The sequence below is a fragment of the Numida meleagris genome, chromosome 2, assembly GCF_002078875.1.
Source record: "Numida meleagris isolate 19003 breed g44 Domestic line chromosome 2, NumMel1.0, whole genome shotgun sequence".
Lineage (NCBI taxonomy): Eukaryota > Metazoa > Chordata > Aves > Galliformes > Numididae > Numida > Numida meleagris.
Window position 1 is genome coordinate 111,905,392 of NC_034410.1, and position 20,235 is coordinate 111,925,626.

The window sequence follows — 20,235 nt, forward strand, 5'->3', positions numbered from 1 at the left end:
GCAGCACTACAATAATTAAAAGATCTTTCCAAACTGTGCTAGTAGAACAGGCAAAATGCTTGTGATCAACTTATCTGGGAAAGCAATCAGACAATAAAAAACTGAGGCATTCTAGGGACTAATAAAGCTGTGGAATGACTGTAATAAATCTTTAACTGCAGTTATTCCAGAACAATTTTGCTTGCAGTGAAAAGTATTCTACAGGGTTTTCAGTCTGAAATTACTGGTGGTTACATAATGTCGATCACAAGAAACAACTGCAGAATGAGAATTTTATTTTTGGCATGTATTTTCACCATTCACTGCTCCCTTTTACAATGAAGTCATTCGGCTTCATTCAAAGATGAGAATCAAGCAACCTTTTGATTAGATTAGAAATAGTATTTAGTGACTTTCTATACAGGACCACACACTAATGTCCAATACACATATAATGTTCTATACATTTAATTTAGTATAGTGTTATGCAGCACTTTTGGACTTTGAAAAGTGCACTTCGATAAAAGTGAAATATTGATCATTCTGCCAACAGCTCATATTTGATGCAAACTGTAATTAAATAAGTAAGTAAATAAATAGAAAGTATGCGTACCCTTAACGATAGAGCTTGCATCTAACTTGAGGTGACAGTGCTGGAGGTCAGTAAAATGTGCAAGCTCTGGTTAAGGTTGTTAATGGAGTTTAGGGTATACTTCATCTTACTGTCATGGTTTTATGATTTTTGGTTATCGGTATTCCACATCAAAGCATCACATAGTACACTGGGAGTTAAAGAGTTATGATGTGGAATACCAATAACCAAAAATCATAAAACCATGCCACTTTCCCAACAGCAACACTTTACATTTAGCAAGAATAGCATCCTATACTCCACAAGTCACACAGGTTAGAACTCTGCTGGTATCAGTGGAATCCTACATACGCTGTTCAAAAGGTAGATCCTGGAGTAAACCAAGACGAATATCAGGTGACACTTGGAACGTGGGCCACTTGTGGAATGACATTTTCTTAAGCCTGGCTTAAGTGTACCTCTGTCCCTTACGTAATATAGCCTAGTGTCCCAACCAGATGGCATTCATTTGCACTTTGATATCAATTTTGAAAATTAAAAATTATTTTGCAATTATATACACTGATGTTAAGTGTATGAAAGAAATAGATCCACTGCTTAAAAATATCTCAGTTTGGATATCCAATTTTAATCAGTATCAATGAATATTCATTACGTGCCAATGTAAGCTTAAGCAGAAAACTGAAACTCCTTATTTAAATTTAAGTTTTGCTAGCTATGTGATAAAATACAACTAAAACTACACCATATAGAAATTGGTATAGTGATATAGTACAATTCAGGATAGACATCTATGAAATATTTTGAAGAATTATTTTTCAGGCATATCTGAAACATCTAACCCTTTCAATTCCTTAATATGAAGTCTGACGACATTCTCACGGAGGAGACAAACGGTCCTTCTCAATTTAACTCAACAGAGATAACTTGAAGTAGTAGTACACTACAAATGCATTTATTTATTTCTTTAGAGAAGTTTTGACTAACACAGAAATTAGAAGGCAAAATTGATTTTAAAAATCTACTAATGTTCTGATAGAAGAAAGCCTAGAAAGAATATCTGTTTCTTTAATTCAAGATAGCAACAAATAAGTACTGATTTCCCATTCTGGATAATGGATTTTTCTTCCCTGTCAGAGATAAGTTCCTAAAATAATCAGCCCCCTCACAATATACATTTTTAAAATATCATTTACATTAATTACACCACATCCATGCTTCTGCAACTCAGTAGCCCAGAACCAACACTTTCCTCGGATGTGTAATTTTGCTCATCTCCAGGAAGCATACTTGGGCAGACAGACAGATAACAGAAACAAAACTCCTAACAGACTAATAGCAAAATGATCTCTGGCATTGTCCACCCTGAAGGGCATCATGAGACAAAGATCTATCAAAGTTTTGTTACCTGTGTTTTAAGTTGTCATGTCTACAGAGGAACTGTACAATTCCCATAGTTGCTAATGTAGCTGAACTAAGTTTATGGAGAGTGAACATGATTTTTATATCCAAAGAACAACATGCTAAGTGAGCCTTAATGGCTCACCGTGGCCTTTTGGAGTTTGTATGTAAAAACATTAGAATACAAATGCAAACTTGCATGTAAACCTCTGAGCTCTGTCAAAATCACTTAAATGATCTCCCAAAATAAGCCAAATATGATTTTGTAAGTTCCTGACTCCGAAGACCTGAGTTTTCTATGTATACCAGACAGCCACAGCACAATATTTATAAATGCATTTCTTATAAATTTACTGTTCCATCTTATCAGGGAAATATAAAATAAACAAATCCAATTTTACTTTAAAGAAACTTTTTTTTTGCTAAGATGCCTATAGCTTGACACTTTCCATCAAACAATTAAACAACATTAAACTTGTGAAAACCAACACAACCAGTTTAGCAATATACAAAGTTCATTTAAGATTTCGGTTGCTCCTCTGATTTCCCTGTAGGATGCATATTTAGTCAATTCAGATGGGAAAACAAAACCAGCTGTTTCCTACTTAGAATCCTCTATCTGCAATAGCAGGGTTCAAAAAAGGCATTTAGTTAGTGGGAAAGGGTTTACAAAGAAACAAAAACTGCCACAGCAAGAGTTCAGGAGGAAAGCGGCTTCATACTTTCAAGTAGTAAAGGAGACTTACCAATACTGGCTAATAACGTTGGATAAGAGCAATTCTGCATATTTTCATTTTCCTAAGTGAGGTAGTATTTTTACCTGTGAATGCTTTTCACCTGTACTAGACAACTATTACATATCTTTTTGGTCTGCAGGTCTAACAGGTCAATAAAGCTATCCCAATGTTTTTTCCTACTATCAACTGGGGAAAGATATGTCTCTGCCAAATCTATTATTTTGTGATAGGAAATGCTGATATCACAGCATTGCTTCCCAAGTAAACCTGCTAACAGTAAGTTTCTGTTTTAATGTAATGCTTGCATGTAGCATATTTAATACACCAACAAAACTTAAAGATAGTTTGCCAGAAGCATGTATTTAAAATACAAGCACACAAACCCAAAAAAAACCTTATCAAAAGATTGGAGAAGTTGAACTGCTAAGTAGCCACATAGAAAAGAAAATGAGAAAGGAATGAAAAAGGAGCAGCAGGCACCAGCAGAGCCCCTTTACCTTTGTTTAGAAGCAGTGAAGGAACTACCTGGGGCAGGCACTATTCTGAGGGTCCTACCCAAGCAAAAAGGATGCACGCACAGCCCCTAAGGCTTTTGTCTGTGGTCAGTTGGTATAGCTAGGGAGAGATGCAAAGCTTGAGCTGAAGGACAGAGGTTGTCCAAAGCAATGTGGGAAGAAAAGACTTCCAGTGCTCTTAACATCACTCACTTTTCTACAAAATCTGCCTCTGTTTTTCTTACCAAGCCAGACAAAAACACTTACTGTGTAACACAGAGCTGAACTGGCTTGATTTCAGTGCTATCTGCTCTTTATAAAGCATCGACAGATTCTCCCCCACTGAGTTTGTTTTGCGTGCAAAGATGGACATAACTGCCCTACATCACAGCTGCATTGGTTTAGACCTGTAATTCATCAACCAGTAATGCAGATAAAACTACAATATTTCAGGTTATGTGACCGTACATCCCATCTGCGCTGCCATCCACAGGTTGCTCCTATTTCCCTCAGACAATTTGATCACGTCTCTTTACCAGACCTTTATAAGACCTCTCTTGCAAGACAGAAATAACCCTCACTTCGCCATCATACCTTATTCGTATCACTGCTTTTTGACAGTACGTACATTTGTGAACAACTATTTTCAAGGATGAAGCATGGGAATAGTGAAATTTCATCAAAAATCTCTACTGGCCACTGTGAGAACTCACTAAGAATTGCAGCCAGTGCCAACAAACGAGACTGATGTATTAGTTTCACAAAAAAAGTCACATATCCCACTAGTTTTATGTTTTTGTTGTTCTCTTATTGTTTTCATGTTGTAACAAAAATATTAACACTTTAAGTAAGTCTTATTACTTCTATACATTAACTATATCTTACAAGGGCTGCCTCTTATTTTATGATATTGGCACGCAACGTCAGAGGCAGATGTTGGTGGTACAGCAGCAGAGGTTGAACCTTCCCACCAATATTCCATTACATTTTATTGCTATGTGACAGATGGCATCACAGGGGCAATCTGACAGAATGGTATCTGACATAGAAGCATGCATGAAACAAAAGTGCGGAACTAAAGTCCACCATGCAGAGAAAGTTGCACCCACTGACATGTATCAACCCTTACTGAACGTTTATGGAGACCAACCAGCGGATGTGAGCACAGTGAGGCAGTGGGTGGTGCATTTCAGCAGTGGTGACAGTGAATGTGAGTCACCTCGGTGCAGGTTTTGATGAGCATGGCATGCAAGCTCTTGTTCACGGGTGGTGAAAATGCATAGCTAATGGTAGTGACTACGTTGAAAAACAGCGTTTCATAGCTGAGAATTTGCTCTATCAAATGATGTTACAGTGCTCTTTGTCATAGATTCCATGAAAATAAATAGGAGGCATTACTCTCAGAGCAGCTGACACACAACTGGCCCAGGACAATTCTTCTTCACTTGATGTGGTCTAGGCAAGCCAAAAGGTCAGACACTCCTGACATAAGATATCTCAAGTAAGCATCACTATCATATAACCTAATTGAAGTCAGTTATGCCAGAAAGCATAGTTTTCAAGTCAGAAGAATCCAGAAGAGTAGAATGTTAATTTTAGACTCACCTTTTTCCATTTTGTCTTGCTCAGTCTCTGTTTCACCTTTTCCTAGAATATTAAAAATATAATTCCATTGAAGTAAATTTATGTTTACAGTTTATGATGAGAAAGAGTTAAAATATAATTACAGTTTAGACTCAAAATATGATTGGGCTAACCAGACTAATTTATTTTAAAGAAATAACTATTTTAAAGTAAGCATAATGTACTGACTGAACTATGGTTACATAGAAGGTCTTTCTCTGCAGATGCTTCAGTTATTGCATAATTCTTTCTGTCCCAGGATATTTTATGAACATCCCCCTTTAGATATTTGGTACATTTAGATTTTACACACATATGATAAAAGCTGTTTTGCAAGTGGTATTCTGTTTATTAATTAAAAACTCTTGGGGATACTAGCCTCAAATATATTTGATTAAAAAGTGAAAAACATTCATATAAGTTGGAAACCTAAGTCTCATATTCAGAAATAACTGGGGCAATTGGAAGCTTTTGTCATGCTTTGACTTTTAAAATAACTTAATCCACATGTTTTGTAAACAACTGAATTCATGATCAGATGTTAACTAAGCAGAACAACAGCAAAAAAAACATACTTGTAATAAAATCACGTGCCTGTATATCATGAAGAAATTTGGTGCAGAGACAGGCTTTTCTTCTCTTTCTCTGACCTTTTAGCATCTTTTGATCTTTGTCTTACTCTTTTAACATATGAAGCATCTTGCCTTATAATTCTGACATTATCATTGTTTTCAATTTATTCCCAATAAACAAAAAATATTAAAAGAGAGCTCAGATGGCTTTTTCATTAACTATTTTCCTGTCTCAGAAGAAATTCCTGTCTCACTTTTCACTACAGGTGCACAACTGCTATTAACTGCTACTACAACACGCAGACAGTATACCTGTTTATAACATTCAGTACAAGGCACAGTGAGGATTAACTTTGTTATGATATGAGAAGTTAAGTCATTCACCTCTTCAGTTACACCATAAGATACAATTAAGTCAGTTAGACTGAAAGAAATGAAGAAAAAAAGATCTACAGAGTCAGTTAGATACTACAAAATAACTTGGAGGATATTATTACTCTAATAGCATATTAATGAAAGCATTATTCAGGATGTGCTAAAATACAGGGGTTTTTTTGCACATGTGATAGTAAATAAAACGGTGCATCTGCCTGTCAATATGTCATCAGAAACACTGTATTTTTAAAAGAGTAATAACAGCTCCAGATACAATAGTTTATATACTCGTATTTCTATTATTCTGCCAACTCAAAGCACATAAAGAAATCACTACAGGATAACAAACCATGATAGATTATGTGACCTAACCACTCATTTTCCCCTGTGTACTTTCTCTTATTAGTAAGACTCATATTCTCACTGGAATTCTTCCGATTCCCTCTAGGACACCTAGTGACCCATTTCCCCCTGTATCTGACATTTTTGTGACTTCTGCCAGTTCTTTTCCATCACAGCAAGAACAAGGTATGAGCTTATGACTCTAAAACTGCTCGTCTCCCATTTCTTGGCCAGCTTCACATTTCTGTATTAGTGAGGCCCATACAGTATATATTGAATCATAGAACAGTTTGGGTTGGAAGGGACTTTTAAGATCATCTAGTTCCAACCCCCCTATACGTACAGTTGTGTATTTATATAGGACAATTGTTCTCAGTTCTCTTGGATTTCCTTCAGTCATCAATTTTGATAACATCTCCCAAATTATCTTTATTTACTCCAGATTCTCCTTCTAGGTTGCTGCTTTTGAAAATCAACAAAAATTTCATCTCGTTAGCTCTCACCGTACTGAACTAAGAATTTTCATCAGCATCATCTTCTGCAAAAATTGCCTTTCTCCCTCCACAATCATCTTCACCTTGTATTGATGGTGAAAAAGGTTTAAAATAATACTGTAGTACACTTTTTGCTTTTACTTGAAAATTTCCTTTTTGGTATTCTTGTGATTTCCCCAAAAAGTAACTGAATCTAAGGTTTTATAGATTGAGATATAGCAAGAAACAATGCAGCAATGTGAAAATATAAAGATGTTATCTTCTTTATTTAGTAGTATTTCAACACTAAAATATCAAACTGTTTGAAGACAAAATTAATGCAAGCTTCTTTTGAAGCACATGAACTGCACAGACACAACACCATTGTTAAGAGTTTTAATTTAGACTATGGACTATAACGCGGAATATTTTCTGTGAAAGGTAGTCATATTACTTTCCCCACACTTTTATCTTTGTTAAAGAGTAATTTCTCACCCACTTTAAGTTACAAATAGAAATTACATACAATGGGCATAATTCAAGTCAAATTAGTTGCCTAAAAGCAAATAGTCCAAAGGAAGAAATACAACACAGTAATAAAAGATAGAGTAATGCCCATTTCTATCATATACAACCACCTAAAAATAAAAATTACTTCTGCTCACTAGATGTTTTCTCTTTGTAAATTTTACTTTCAAGTGTAATTAAAAAAAAGAATAATCAAATGATTAACTTGGAGAACAGTATTTGTTGCTAACTGAGACAAGTATTTATCCTCATTGTTAGTATGTATTACACTTTGGAAAAAATAATGACTCTAGAAAGACAAAGATAATCTTCTGTGTTTTATTGCAAGCCAAACATTAAAACAGATGACAAACATTTTTAGTTCTCTTGACCTTGCCCCACTTGGCATATTTTTGTAAACATGAAGCACGTAAAAAACACATACCCAGTTACAAAATACTTAAAATTTGATCACAGCATAATATACTCTCACAGTCCCATAATGCTAGAAATAGGCTGCCACTGTTATATAAAAGTCCTCCATTCACCATTCTAAAATTACACCCAAACTTCATCGCAAAATATGGCTTTGTAAAAATTATTGCTATGCAATTCACAATCACAGGTAATTTTATGAGTACATCTCACCCTAAACCACATCACAGTCTAAGAGTATTATTGCTTTCCTGAAAATTCTAGAAGAAATCACTTCGGAACATCTTCTTTGCCTATTAATCAGATGCAACACTCACCTACATGGAATCTTACTGAAACCCAGAACAAAATAAGCCAGCATAATGATGTCCCTTTAACTATAAGTGTAAGCAACTGAAAACCTGACTTCAAAACAGTGTTACAGAAATTTAAAATCTCCCTGTTAACCAAAAGGCAACTGCCGTTAGGGTTACAAAATTTACTTTAATTGAACTTCTTTTTTTTTGTCTAAGCTGTTTTATTAAACTCTGTAGTTTCTTAAAATCACAGCAATACACCTGAGCCAAAAAGGAACACATGCAAACTGCCAAAGAATAAAATATGTCTTTGTAATTGTGGAACAGCAGCACAGCACAGGTAGAATACACCTGTAATATTAAAATTCAAATTCACTCAAAGCCTACATTTCAGTCATGTACCGTTTACAAGAGCATTTATAACTGTAGGCCTTACATTTTGATATCCTATTTTTCCTGAAGTTGAATTTCCACAGTTTCCATAATTCACTGAATGTAAAGTTCCTTAAATCCAGCTCTGTAATCATACATTAGTAGGAAAATAGGACAAATTTCCTGAATTCGACTTGATTCTGGTCATTCAGCTTTGTTTCAATTTACACTGACTCCCTGCTGAGTTATTATGTAGTTTTGCATCAAAATCAAATGCATATAAATAAAAAGTTCTGATTCACATATAAAAGGTTTCTGAAAAAAAGTGATTTAGTAATCTGCTTTTTACTGCTATGATTTAAACATACACAATTTGAATATTAGACTTTTTAAAATCACCTGAACATTATGTGTTGTGTTTGTTGACTTAATGTCAGTGCAAAGAGATACAAGTCAAACTTCACAGCTTAGTGTGTGCCTGATTAGTGTTTTTTTTTTTTAATGCGTTTAGGCTGTATGCTATATCAGCAGTTATAAAGCATTTAAAAATTCGTAATATTTTAAGTTTCCTTTCACCAAAATGCTCTGTACACACTGTATGAATCCACAACAAAAGATATATATTAAAATCTGAAAAAATGTACTTGCTGCTATATTATAAATAGAATATTAACAATTGTTTGAACAGCACGTATGAAATGTAGTTCAAAGTTGCAACTCTGTCATGAACACAGAAGAAAAATAAAACTAATTAATTCACTAAACTTGACCCCACCCAACTCTCCCCCCCCCCCCCCAAAAAAAAAAAAAAAAAAAAAAAAAAAAAAAAAAAAACAAAAAAAAAAAAAAAAAAAAAAAAAAAAAAAAAATAAATCCCCAAACCCCCCCCCCCCCCCCCCCCCCCCCCCCCCCCAAAAAAAAAAAAATCAAGACAGGAATGTAAATTAAACATCCAAGTATTAAAAACAAAACAAAACAAAAAAGCTTACTAAGATGACAGTTGGCTACAACCCAATTACAGTATCTTAGTGTTTGCTCCCAAACCCTGTACTGCTCTGCAATTACACTGTAAGTTCTATTACAACCATCTGCTCCCCTTTGTAGCGTATGGTTAGGGCTGGTCCTCCTGATGTAGGGACTTTTCTTTTGAAGCTTTAAGTATCTGAAAAAATAAGGGGAAATCTATATTAAAGGACCAACCAAAACACAGCTTACTATAAAACAACAAAAAAAATTAAAATAAATCTTAACTTCTTTAAAAAAAAATGCAACTTTGTTCCAGACTTTAAGAAAGCTATCACTTCTAGGTGTTACCATAATGAATATGCACAAAGTTGCTGTAGAAGGTGGGAAATGTACACTTTCAAATATTTATCTGAGCAGTAAATTTTTTCTAACCATATGGCACTCCATTTACCTTGTAAAGGAAAATCTGGGCCATGTCTTAATTATATTAAAATATTTTTCTCTCTCTTTTTTTTTTTTTTTTTTTGATATGGCAAGGACAGGTACCATGGAAAGAAGAGCCAGGGAATGAGGAAGGGTCAATGTTTTGAAATGGAAACTTCCAAACGTAAGAGATTTCAGTAGCTGGTGAAAATAAATGAAGAGTATACAAAATGAAAGGGAGGGAAAAAAAAACCTTACATATTTTAACTCTGAACTATATACATGACAGATAAAAATGTAAATACAAAGAGTAATAGTATCCCCCCAAAATGTAATATGTTTCCCCTCAAATATATCCCAGTAACTACCATTCTATCGCAATCACTGCAATTTACATGCAAAAATCCTAAATCATCTACATCAAAAGCCGGCCAATTATACCACTCAAGTGTAAATATACGTCACAGTTCAGCTAGTCTGGCAAAATTTGAAAGTAATACCAATAATTATTTTAGAAATAAACTTGGGAATTAGAAAACAGCACATACAGATGAGAAAAGATGCAGTTGACTATTATTAGTTTTTTTCGGTAATATGCCCTGAAGTCAGTAAAATGCTTTTGACTAGCACTCCAGCATATTTGAATCCCACACCCAATTTCTTCTCAATGGAGATGTGAAAATGTTCCTTACAGCTAAGTTCATCTTCCAAACTCTCTCCTGTTTTCTTGCCAAAATAATTAAATATCAAACAACTGTTCCTAACCTGATATGAACTGGTGCCACCATGCCTTCAGTGAAGTTGCATGAATTAACATCAATTGGTTGATCAATCTTCAGCCTCCAAAGCAGCTACCATGCAACTACACAAATTACTTAAAATCTTTCAGTATGTTTGCACGCTGTAGCAAGTATTGTGCTACAGATCATTTTTATTTTCTACTTCATAAAGGAAGACTCAGGAGCATGATATTGCATATAACAGTTATTCATTTATTTAGTAACTGAATAAACTGGTTTTGATTTGATTTTCTCACTTCTTCTCATGGCAGAAAATGCTTGCATTTTCCTGTGCTGCTATTATTACCTACTTCCAAAAGATACATCAGAAGAAAGCTAACATTCCTTTGAAGGCTTGTTTAAAAAGCACACTGCACTAATTTTGAAAGTAAATGAAGTGGAAAAAATTCAAAAAAAAGTCAGAAATATGTAGTATTTCAGTATATACTATTTCAGAGTAAAATAATTATTTTTGATCCGAACATTGTTTGAAATCAGTAAGAACCCTGTATCACAGTAAAAGCAAAATAGAGTGGAAACTAGGTTCATTTCCACCATCATATTCAATAGCCCCCCTCATCTAAAAAATAGATAAATGGAATATTTGGAAAAACATCTAGTACTGTGCAGTACAAGCAAGATTATTATTACTACTGTTGTTGTTTTATGAATGTAGGAAATGCATTCACTGATGCAAAAAAAGGAGTCCACAATTACAACACAAAAATGACAAAAATATGGCCACAGAAACAAATTCAAAGATTTCAGTTTGGTTTTGAAATAGTATACACAAGTCAAGTTCATCTTAATATCCTCATATCAACGTAACTGACACTGTGCAGTAGATTTTTCTACTGTTGAAAGTTTCCAATTTTCTCATAAGGACCTATTTATTATTTTAACTGTAGGCAGCCACACTTTCTGCAAGTAAACATGCATCTTTTCTTTTTCTACAGTTCCGCATAATACCATAACAAGCGAATGGAATGTACACTGCATTCACTGAACTTGCCAATCCTGTCAAAGACAACTACTGCTTGTACTTAACACTGTTCAAAAGCCTTGTTTAAAATACTCGGTATTCATTTTGAAACTAAATATTTTTTAATTAGGTATCAATGAACACTTATGGCTTTAAACACTTCAACCAAACACGTAACAGTTCCGATAAACAGGTTAGAAAGACCTCACAGACAAATCAGTGACATGTATTACAACAAGCATTTCAGATCACTTCAGCTAAGGTTCAGCACGTAAGTTAAAACACGAACCCAACCACGCCTCCAGTCAGCACTGGGAGACTACACAGACCTCCTGCACTTTTCAGTTCTCTAGGTACCTTTGGCATGGCTAAGCATCGAATACAAGTTTCCTTCCCTGCTAGGAAAGAAAAGTTTTGCAGAATCACTTGGGTACCATACCACTTCAGAGCTTCTGCAAAGATTAACCAGTGCAGAAAGGTAGCGAAAAAACTCCTTTGCCCACATCACAGAATCATAGAATGGTTTGGGTTGGAAGGGACCTTTAAGATCATCTAGTTCCAATCCCCTGCTATAGGCAGGGACAACTCCCTCTAGACCAGGTTGCTCAAAGCCCCATCCAGCCTGGCCTTGAATGCTTCCAGGGAAGGGGCATTCACAATCTCTCTGGGCAACCTGTTCCAGTGTCTCACCTCCCACATGGCCTCAGGCTAACTAGAACTAAAACAGCTCTCAGGGCTCCTGGATTATGATTCCTGTGGTTCCTTGCTGAGAGACACAGCTCAGTGCTGCCCTCAACACTGCCACAGTTACAAAAGAACCAACTACTGACTTGTCACACTTGATTCTGTTATTCTATTAACTCCAGAAAAGTGGACCAAATGTAACAACGCACAAGCTTTAAATGAAGCAACTCTCTCCTATCAGACAGGTTCCCTGAGTAGCTACTCTAAAAATGGTTTTGGTAGTCATTATTGTCCTGATGAAGGAGCTAGAAGTGCTCATTTTCTTCATAAAACCAGTTGTGTCAAGAAAATTTGATAGTATGACAAAGCCAGTTTTGTTTACAGACCAGTGCCTGAAGAAAGAGCCACTGCAAAACTGCAGTAGATCTCACTGACATACGGAGAATTAATATTAACATCACCACCCATGACAAGTTACTCTGGAAAGGAAGCACTCACATATTTTGAATTCCGATGCTTTTATTTTTACCTTTACAGCAAAAGTATACACCTCTCTCTGAAATTTTAAAATAAGTTTTAATTTAAAACTACTCAGAGTTTTACTTGAAATAATTATTTATAGCTCAGTTTGCCATCACTCACATTTATCCAGGATAAGGTAAAAATTATTGCTTGATAACTACGAAAAACTTGAAATGAGAGTAAAGATAACCCTTCAGTACTCTCCAAAAATTGTTTGCAAAACTTACTGTGTAGTTATAATTTCATTTTTTTGTGGAAAAAAATAATAAAAACACTTAAACACTTACCCACTAGATTATCATTTGAATAATCCTCAGTTTGAACAGGGACTTCTGTAAATGAAAAGTGCACAAACAACTGAAACTGAGCAGTTCTCTAAATGTTTACTGAAAGTCTAAAAAATACAAAAAAGTTTTCCTCTTATGCTCAAAACAGTGACCTATTAAGACTACTCTCTAACAACACTTTTGCAGAAGTGGGATACAAATTTTCATCAGCTAAGCTTTTCTAGGGAAAAATTAATACTTATGTAGACCAACAATTAACTTGTAGTACTGCATTATTTCAAGAAAATGAAGCTTTGGAATTCTGAATTGTACTATCATAAGCACAAATCTCCCAGATTAATATGTTATTTGACTATGACTTTTTTTTTTTGAAGTGTCCATACTTAGGAAGTTATGTTCCTAACCGTAGTTGTGAAATATTTTACTTGAAAATTCAGTTGTTTTTAATTCAGAATGTATGTTTAATTTAGACATGTCACCAACTGCTACTATAGCCAATAGGCTCAAGGTTGTACATAGCCCCCTATTCATGCACAGAGGGAGCCTGTTTTACCAGAAAAGAATTCATAATAGTTACAATACTGACTGTATGCAGTATGAAAAACGGAAAAGAGGGAAATATATGCTCTGACTCATGAATTCTGTAGTGGTACCACTCACAGCTGAGGTAATATTCTCCTTTGCTTATTACATTTATGCTCTTTTTCCAGAGTATGCACTACTGATTGGCAGGTGGCAGACAGAGCATAGCAAGGAAATCTTCAACTTCAAATGACTGATAATGATCACTTCTATTGTTATAAGTTATTCCAAGCTAGAACACTTTCGACTTGTAAAACTGAGCTTTCCTATGTAAGCATTTAAAATACCAACATTAGAAAACAAAATAAAACAAAGAAAGGAACATGCTAGCTTCTAACAACACAGTTACACTCATGCTTAAAGGAAAAAAAGTTCTGCAGCAAGAGAAGTTATGAATATATTTTTTTACAGTAGAATTCTCTTCTATGGTATTTCTCAATTTTTTTTTTTAAAAGTAGCGAATTCATGTGAAACATAATATACAAACCTGATTCCTCTGGTCCAGTGGCCACATTATCTTCTGTATGCTTACTTTCTACTGTTATAAATAAATTTAAATATGAAAGTTACACAAAATGTTCACAGTTCTGCTTCTATTCCTCACCAACCACCCAGTCTCGTTAGTATCAAACAAGTAAGAGTTAAACTGAAGGACAAACAAGTTAAAATCTCAGTAGCACAAGGGCAACAAAATACATTTCATATAAAGTAAGTTTAGATCCTCTTAGTTAATGATTCCTATCAGTCTTCCCCCTCATCCCAAAAAGGGATTTTAATTATGATTGTTATCTGTGAAAAAAACACTGAAGTTTATTTCCCCATTTCATTACCACAAATTTTTGAAATGGAAAACTTGAATAAACTATAGCAGCAAATCCTTAGCTATGCTAAGACTAAATCGATGATCGCTTTCCTCTAGCTGACTGACTTAAGGACATGTTTGAAAAAAAATCATATTTAATATTTTTGATATTAAGTACTTTATAGAGAACATTTTCTTGTCTTTTTAAAAAATTAGATTAAGAGGTATAAAAGGAAGGAATTTTTTTTAATATATATATATATAAAAATTTCATACCTGGTAGTTTTTTCTCAATTTCTAAATCTTCAACAACTTCATCTCTAACTATAAAAAGATAAAAGTATATAGTTAGCTTTTCTCTCTCTTAAAAAAAAACCAAACAACAAGTGGATAGCGAAAACACTTCAAGACCACAATAACAATATATATACCTGGTTCTGTGGCTTCATGTACTTCCTCAGGAGGGTCCTCAACAGCTAAAAAACATTTAATTCAGAGCAATAATGAAGTCAAGTTCTAAACTGAAGAAATTTACATACAACACAAATGAACAGAGCTTGTACATAGAGATGTTCAACTGTGAACATAAAATTTCAAGACAAATATGAACTTTTATCAATTTCGAGGAGACAAAGAAATACCTTACATTTTCTTGTCTGGTTTTCTATAGAACTACTGCATTCATTAGGTGAATATTTCAAAATCTACCTTCTAAACAAATGTCATTTGGATTAAGACATTTAAAAAACCCTCCTTAGTCTTTCTGAGAATGATCAGAACTTTCAATTTCATCTTTCGCGTTATCAACTACATCTGGCAGATGCGTGAAAAACAAACTCATAACCTTTTAAAGTAAAAGACCTTGAAGGAACTGACAAGCAGGATAAGAAACAAGAGCAAAGTAAGAGCAAATTTAGAAACACATTTACGAGTTGAAAAGGATTTTTTTGAAAGTGTCTTTACCCTTACAAAGATTACTCATACTGACTGGCTTTAATAACGAAGTATAGCATAGTCAACAACCTTAATGGCTAATATTTCTGCACTTTGTCACTGCTTATTTCTCCCCTCATTCTATCCCTGTGCATAGGTTAGAGGGCAGTTTAACTACATACAAAACAAAGATTTTTTTTAATAAAGTATGTAAATATATACATACACACATATATACACACACACGTACATATACCAATAGGCTATACCTGTATCTTGAGTCTCAGTCTCTTTCTCTTGTTCTGGTTCTTAAAGGGAATGAAAACTATGTTGTTGATTCACACAGACAATACTAAAAATAATTTAGTTGTTAGGCATCTAATTCATTTCTTTACTGCAGAGCTCTCAAAAGCTTTCTCTAGTTTTGAGGCCTACATAGATAAATGAATTCTTAACAGAACACACTGGGGATATTCTGCATATAAAACAAATACCAAATGTGAACATAATGCTGAAATTCCTGCATTTCTACCCACACAGATGAAATACTTAAAACAGTGACAACAATAAAACCATAATTCTGCACAACTATAATAAATTCACCTACACTCCTATACTTTAAGTAAAGAGCTAGTATATTTTTTCATAACTCTGAACAAGAAATAGGTTAAAAATAGTAATTATTTTTACTTCAAATAATGTCTGAAAATGGGTAAAATGCTGACCATTTATTGTGCAAATCTTCAATACGTGACTGTGAATTTTAAAATAAGAAACTTCAACGTGCATCTAGCACATTGGATAATTTCATTATCTTAACAGGTAGTAATCCTCTCAGCAATCATTAGCAAATCATTAACCAAATCAAACTAAACTGGAGTAAATCTCCACTGAGCCCTTAGCAACAAACAAAATGAGTACAATATGGTAATACTGAGCTATACAGATACAATGAACTACTGCTGACCTGGCCTTGGTTTTATCAAAAAAAGAGGAGAGGAGGGTTGGCATGAGATGTTCTCAATATTTTATGCCACACAGGCACAAAAGAGATTAGTATGGGAATTTAACCAATATGTATGTTCTACACTTGTTACAATGTTACAGACTGATTGACTGGTCACATGGAGTTTCAAAGATCAAAAATACCTTATCACAGAACTTACAAAATAAATATGACAGCAAGGAAAGTTTTAGGACAGAACAACTTCATTTTCTATCACACAAAGACTATCAAAATGAAACAACAGTAAAATAACGTTTATGATTCTACATGTAAAAGTTAAATATAACAGTTTTCATACCATGTTCATTATAAACATCATGCACTCTGTCCTCTGTTTAAAGAGTGGGAAATAAGTCAGTATTAAAATTCATGGAATTTTGAAGACAATAAATACAAATAGCGCAGAGACGAGTTCATTCAGCAAAAAAATTGAATATACACTATTTGATACAGTATTACAGTTCATAATACCAGGAGTTCACTGAAATTGAAGATTTTATAGAGTTTTTGTGGGAAAAAATAAGGAACTTCCTAGCATTACTAGGAAAGATTTCCAAACGATTCATCATATAATTAGGATTTTCTTTTACAAGTCATGAAATCAACTATAAATAACCTATAATTCATAATGGAAATACCCATCAGTCATTTTTACATACAGCAAAACTTTTGCATTTTGGATTTTTTATCTATATATATATTTTTAAGAAAGATATCACTTTTTTTCCCCTGACATTTAAATATACCATCTCTTAAGTCTTCAGCAAATTCAAAATATATATTTTTTTATCTACAGAAATATTCCTATGCAATTTAAAAAATAAATAGCCTAAATATTTAATCCTGAAAATACTGTTCTGCTCATTTTGCTCACATGACAGACAGTCATTTGTATTTTATTAGACTACACTAAGAGACTAATACTATATGCTAGCTCCAGTCTGGGAGGGGAGGGAAAGGGACAGCTTTTTTAATGATGAAATTCAATGAAAAGTAGTAAGATTTTGGGTTATACCTGTGTAGTGTTCAACAGCATCTTCTAATGTTAGCTCAGTGTCACCTGAAATAAAAATATTCAATATTTTATGTTCTTGTCAAGTTTTCATGCAACAGCTAAATAGCACAAGTTAAAAAGTCATATTATTAGGCTCAAAAATAACAGAAATATACACATAAAAATAAATATCACAATACTTATTTAAAATTTACAGCTAGAGTATAAAAAACATCCAGCAGCTACACCAAAATATAGTAAGTTTAGGCATATTTGTATTGGAATTACGAAAACTCGTAGGTCTTTGACAATCATAGAATGGTTTGGGTTGGAATGGACCTTTAAGATCATCTAATTCCAACCCCCCCGCTATATGCAAGGAGACATTCCACTAGAACAGGTTGCTCAAAGCCCTATCCCTCCAGGGAAATGTCATCCACAGCTTCCCTGGGCAACTTGTTCCAGTGTTCCATCACCCTCACAGTAAAGAATTTCTTCCTAATATCTAGTCTAAATCTACTCTCTTTCAGTTTAAAACCATTTCTCCTTGTTCTGTGCTTATAAAAATTCCCTTCCCAGCGTTCCTGTAGGTCCCCTTCAGGTACTGGAATGCTGCTATAAAGTCCGCCCAAAGCCTTCTCCTCTCCAGGATGAAAAGCCCCAGCTCTCTCAGCCTGTCCTCATAAGGGAGGTGCTCCAGCCCTCTGATCATCTTTGTGGCACTCCTCTGGACCTGCTCCAGAAGCTCACTGCCCTTCTTGTGTTGGGAGCCCCTGAACTGGACACAGTACTCCAGGTGGGGTCTCAAGAGAACAGAGCAGAGGTGCAGAATCACCTCCTTCAATCTGCTGGTCATGTTTCTGTTGATGAAACCTAGGATATGGTTGGCCTTCTGGGCTGCAAGTGCACACTGTCCGCTCATGTTAAATCTTTCATCAACAGACACTCCCAAATCCTCTGCAAGGGCTCACAAGCCATTCTCCACCCATCCTGTATCTGTGCTTGAGACTGCCTCGACCCAAGTGTAGAATCTTGCACTTGGTCTTGTTGAACTTCATGAGGTTGGCATGGGCTCACCTCTCAAGACTGTCCAGGTCCCTCTGGATCGCATCCCTTCCCTCTTCAGTCAACTGCACCAATCAGCTTGGTGCCATCTGCAAACTTGTTAAGTGTGCACTCAATCCCACTGCCCATGTCTCCAACAAAGATGTTAAATAGCACCGGTCCCAGCATCAATCCCTGAGGAATGTCGCTTGTCAGCAGTCTCCACTTGGACATTTAGCCATTGACCGCAACTCTCCGAGTGCAACCATCCAGTCAATTCCTTATCCAGAGAGTGGTCCATCCATCAAATGCATTCTTCTCCAATTTGGTGACAGGATGTTGTACGGGACAGTGTCAAATGCTTTGCACAAATCCAGGTAGATGATGTCAGATGCTCATCCTTTATCGGCTGATGCTGTACCACCATAAAAGGCCACCAAATTTGTCAGGTATGATTTGCCTTGTGCCTTAGCACAGCCTTCAGAAGGATCTGCGCCATGACCTCGCCAGGCACAGAGGTGAGACTGACTGGCCTGTAGTGCCCTGGATCCTCTTTTTTTACCGTTCTTGAAAATGGGAGTTATGTTTTCCTTCTTCCTGTCAGTGGGAACTTCACTAAACTGCCATGATCTTTCAAATATGATGGATAGCGAGTTGGCAGCTTCATCCACCAGTTCCCTCAGAACCCATGGATGGATCTTGTAGGGTCCTATGGACTTGTGCACCTTCAGGTTCTTTAGATGGTCTCAAATCTTATCTTCACTTACATCAGGCATATCTTATGTCTCCCAGTTCTTACCTTTGCTTTCCGCAGCTTGGGTGGTGCAGCTAAAGCTCTTGCCAGTGAATACTGAGCCGAAGTCATTGAGCACTTCAGCTTTCTCCATATCCCTTGTGACCAGGGTCCACAGTTTCCTTCTGGAGAGGACCCACATCTTCCCTAGCCCAGCCTAGCATAATAATTCATTGATTATTTACTCCAGTAAATACTTATGCAGGTGTTTGTGGATTGGATTCATGGAATGTTTTGCATACAACTGTAACAGTAATATATATGCAAAAAACAATTTTATTTGATACTACTTGAAAAAACTGTTTAAAAATAAAACTGTGACATAACAGTAAACACAACACAGAACTTTGAAGCCTGCTTAAAGGAGTATAAGTTATTATATTACAATCTGAATTTATGAAAATGTACAAACCTGGAGCTTCTGGATCACTTACTATGTTTTCCACATCCATATCATATTCATAAGAAACTGAAAATGAAATATGAAAAAATATTTTTTTCAATATTCACTATTTTAACTTGCATCAATAATACATCTTTCTATAGCTCAATTAAGCTATCTAGTTGAAAACTGTTAAAATCTTACAAATTGACATTTGACACTAGACAAATAGCAATCTAATGGTAGATGCTGGGTCCTTTTGCTGTATCAGGCAAAAAATTTTGTTGCCATCATATTTGGTATAAAAAAAGGAATGTAAAACCCAGAACTAGCACTGGGACAAAGAAAATAAACCTAGTTCAAACTGAAATCCACTAAAACTTGATTTAAATGGAACAGAATGCCTATGCTATGAAGAAGCATTATTTGCATCCAGAAAAAAATGCTTCTCAGATTGCAGGGAAACTTTAATATCCAACAATCAATGAATATCCTACTGATGGATCTCAATAGATTGACTAAGAGATGAGATTACCCACACCACTTCTTTACGATATGAATTTGAAGGCTGGACTATTTGGTGGATAAAGACTTTATTGGACAGTTACAGCCAGAGTGCTGCGGGTCAACGGCACTATGTCCAGGTGGAGGCTGGAGTCAAGTGGTGTCCCCCAGGGATCTGTCTTAGTATCGGACCTGGGGACAAGTTTGAGAAGTGGGCTCATGAGAATCTAATGAGGTTCAACAAGGCAAAGTGCAAGGTGTTGCACCTGAGTCAGGGCAATCCCAAACATAATACGGATTGGGAGAAGAAATTGAGAGCAGCCCTGTAGAAAAAGACCTGTGGGGTTCTGGAGG

At 35.3% G+C, this 20,235-nt stretch overlaps 1 protein-coding gene across 5 annotated transcripts in view; it reads right to left on the minus strand.

Moving 5' to 3' along the window:
* ASPH (aspartate beta-hydroxylase) overlaps positions 1-20,235 on the minus strand; it is a 110,115-nt gene that overhangs the window by 45,496 nt on the left and 44,384 nt on the right. For 3 of the 5 annotated variants that reach the window (XM_021389061.1, XM_021389056.1, XM_021389062.1), the window contains exons 8-16: positions 19,408-19,464; positions 17,180-17,224; positions 16,463-16,495; positions 15,428-15,466; positions 14,657-14,701; positions 14,502-14,549; positions 13,911-13,961; positions 12,842-12,886; positions 4,809-4,850 (exon numbers count right to left, since the gene is read on the minus strand). In XM_021389061.1, the coding sequence (XP_021244736.1) occupies positions 4,809-4,850; positions 12,842-12,886; positions 13,911-13,961; positions 14,502-14,549; positions 14,657-14,701; positions 15,428-15,466; positions 16,463-16,495; positions 17,180-17,224; positions 19,408-19,464 (405 nt within the window). The remainder of the gene's footprint in view (positions 1-4,808; positions 4,851-12,841; positions 12,887-13,910; positions 13,962-14,501; positions 14,550-14,656; positions 14,702-15,427; positions 15,467-16,462; positions 16,496-17,179; positions 17,225-19,407; positions 19,465-20,235) is intronic. The other 2 variants (XM_021389057.1, XM_021389058.1) reach the window with 2 other exon arrangements.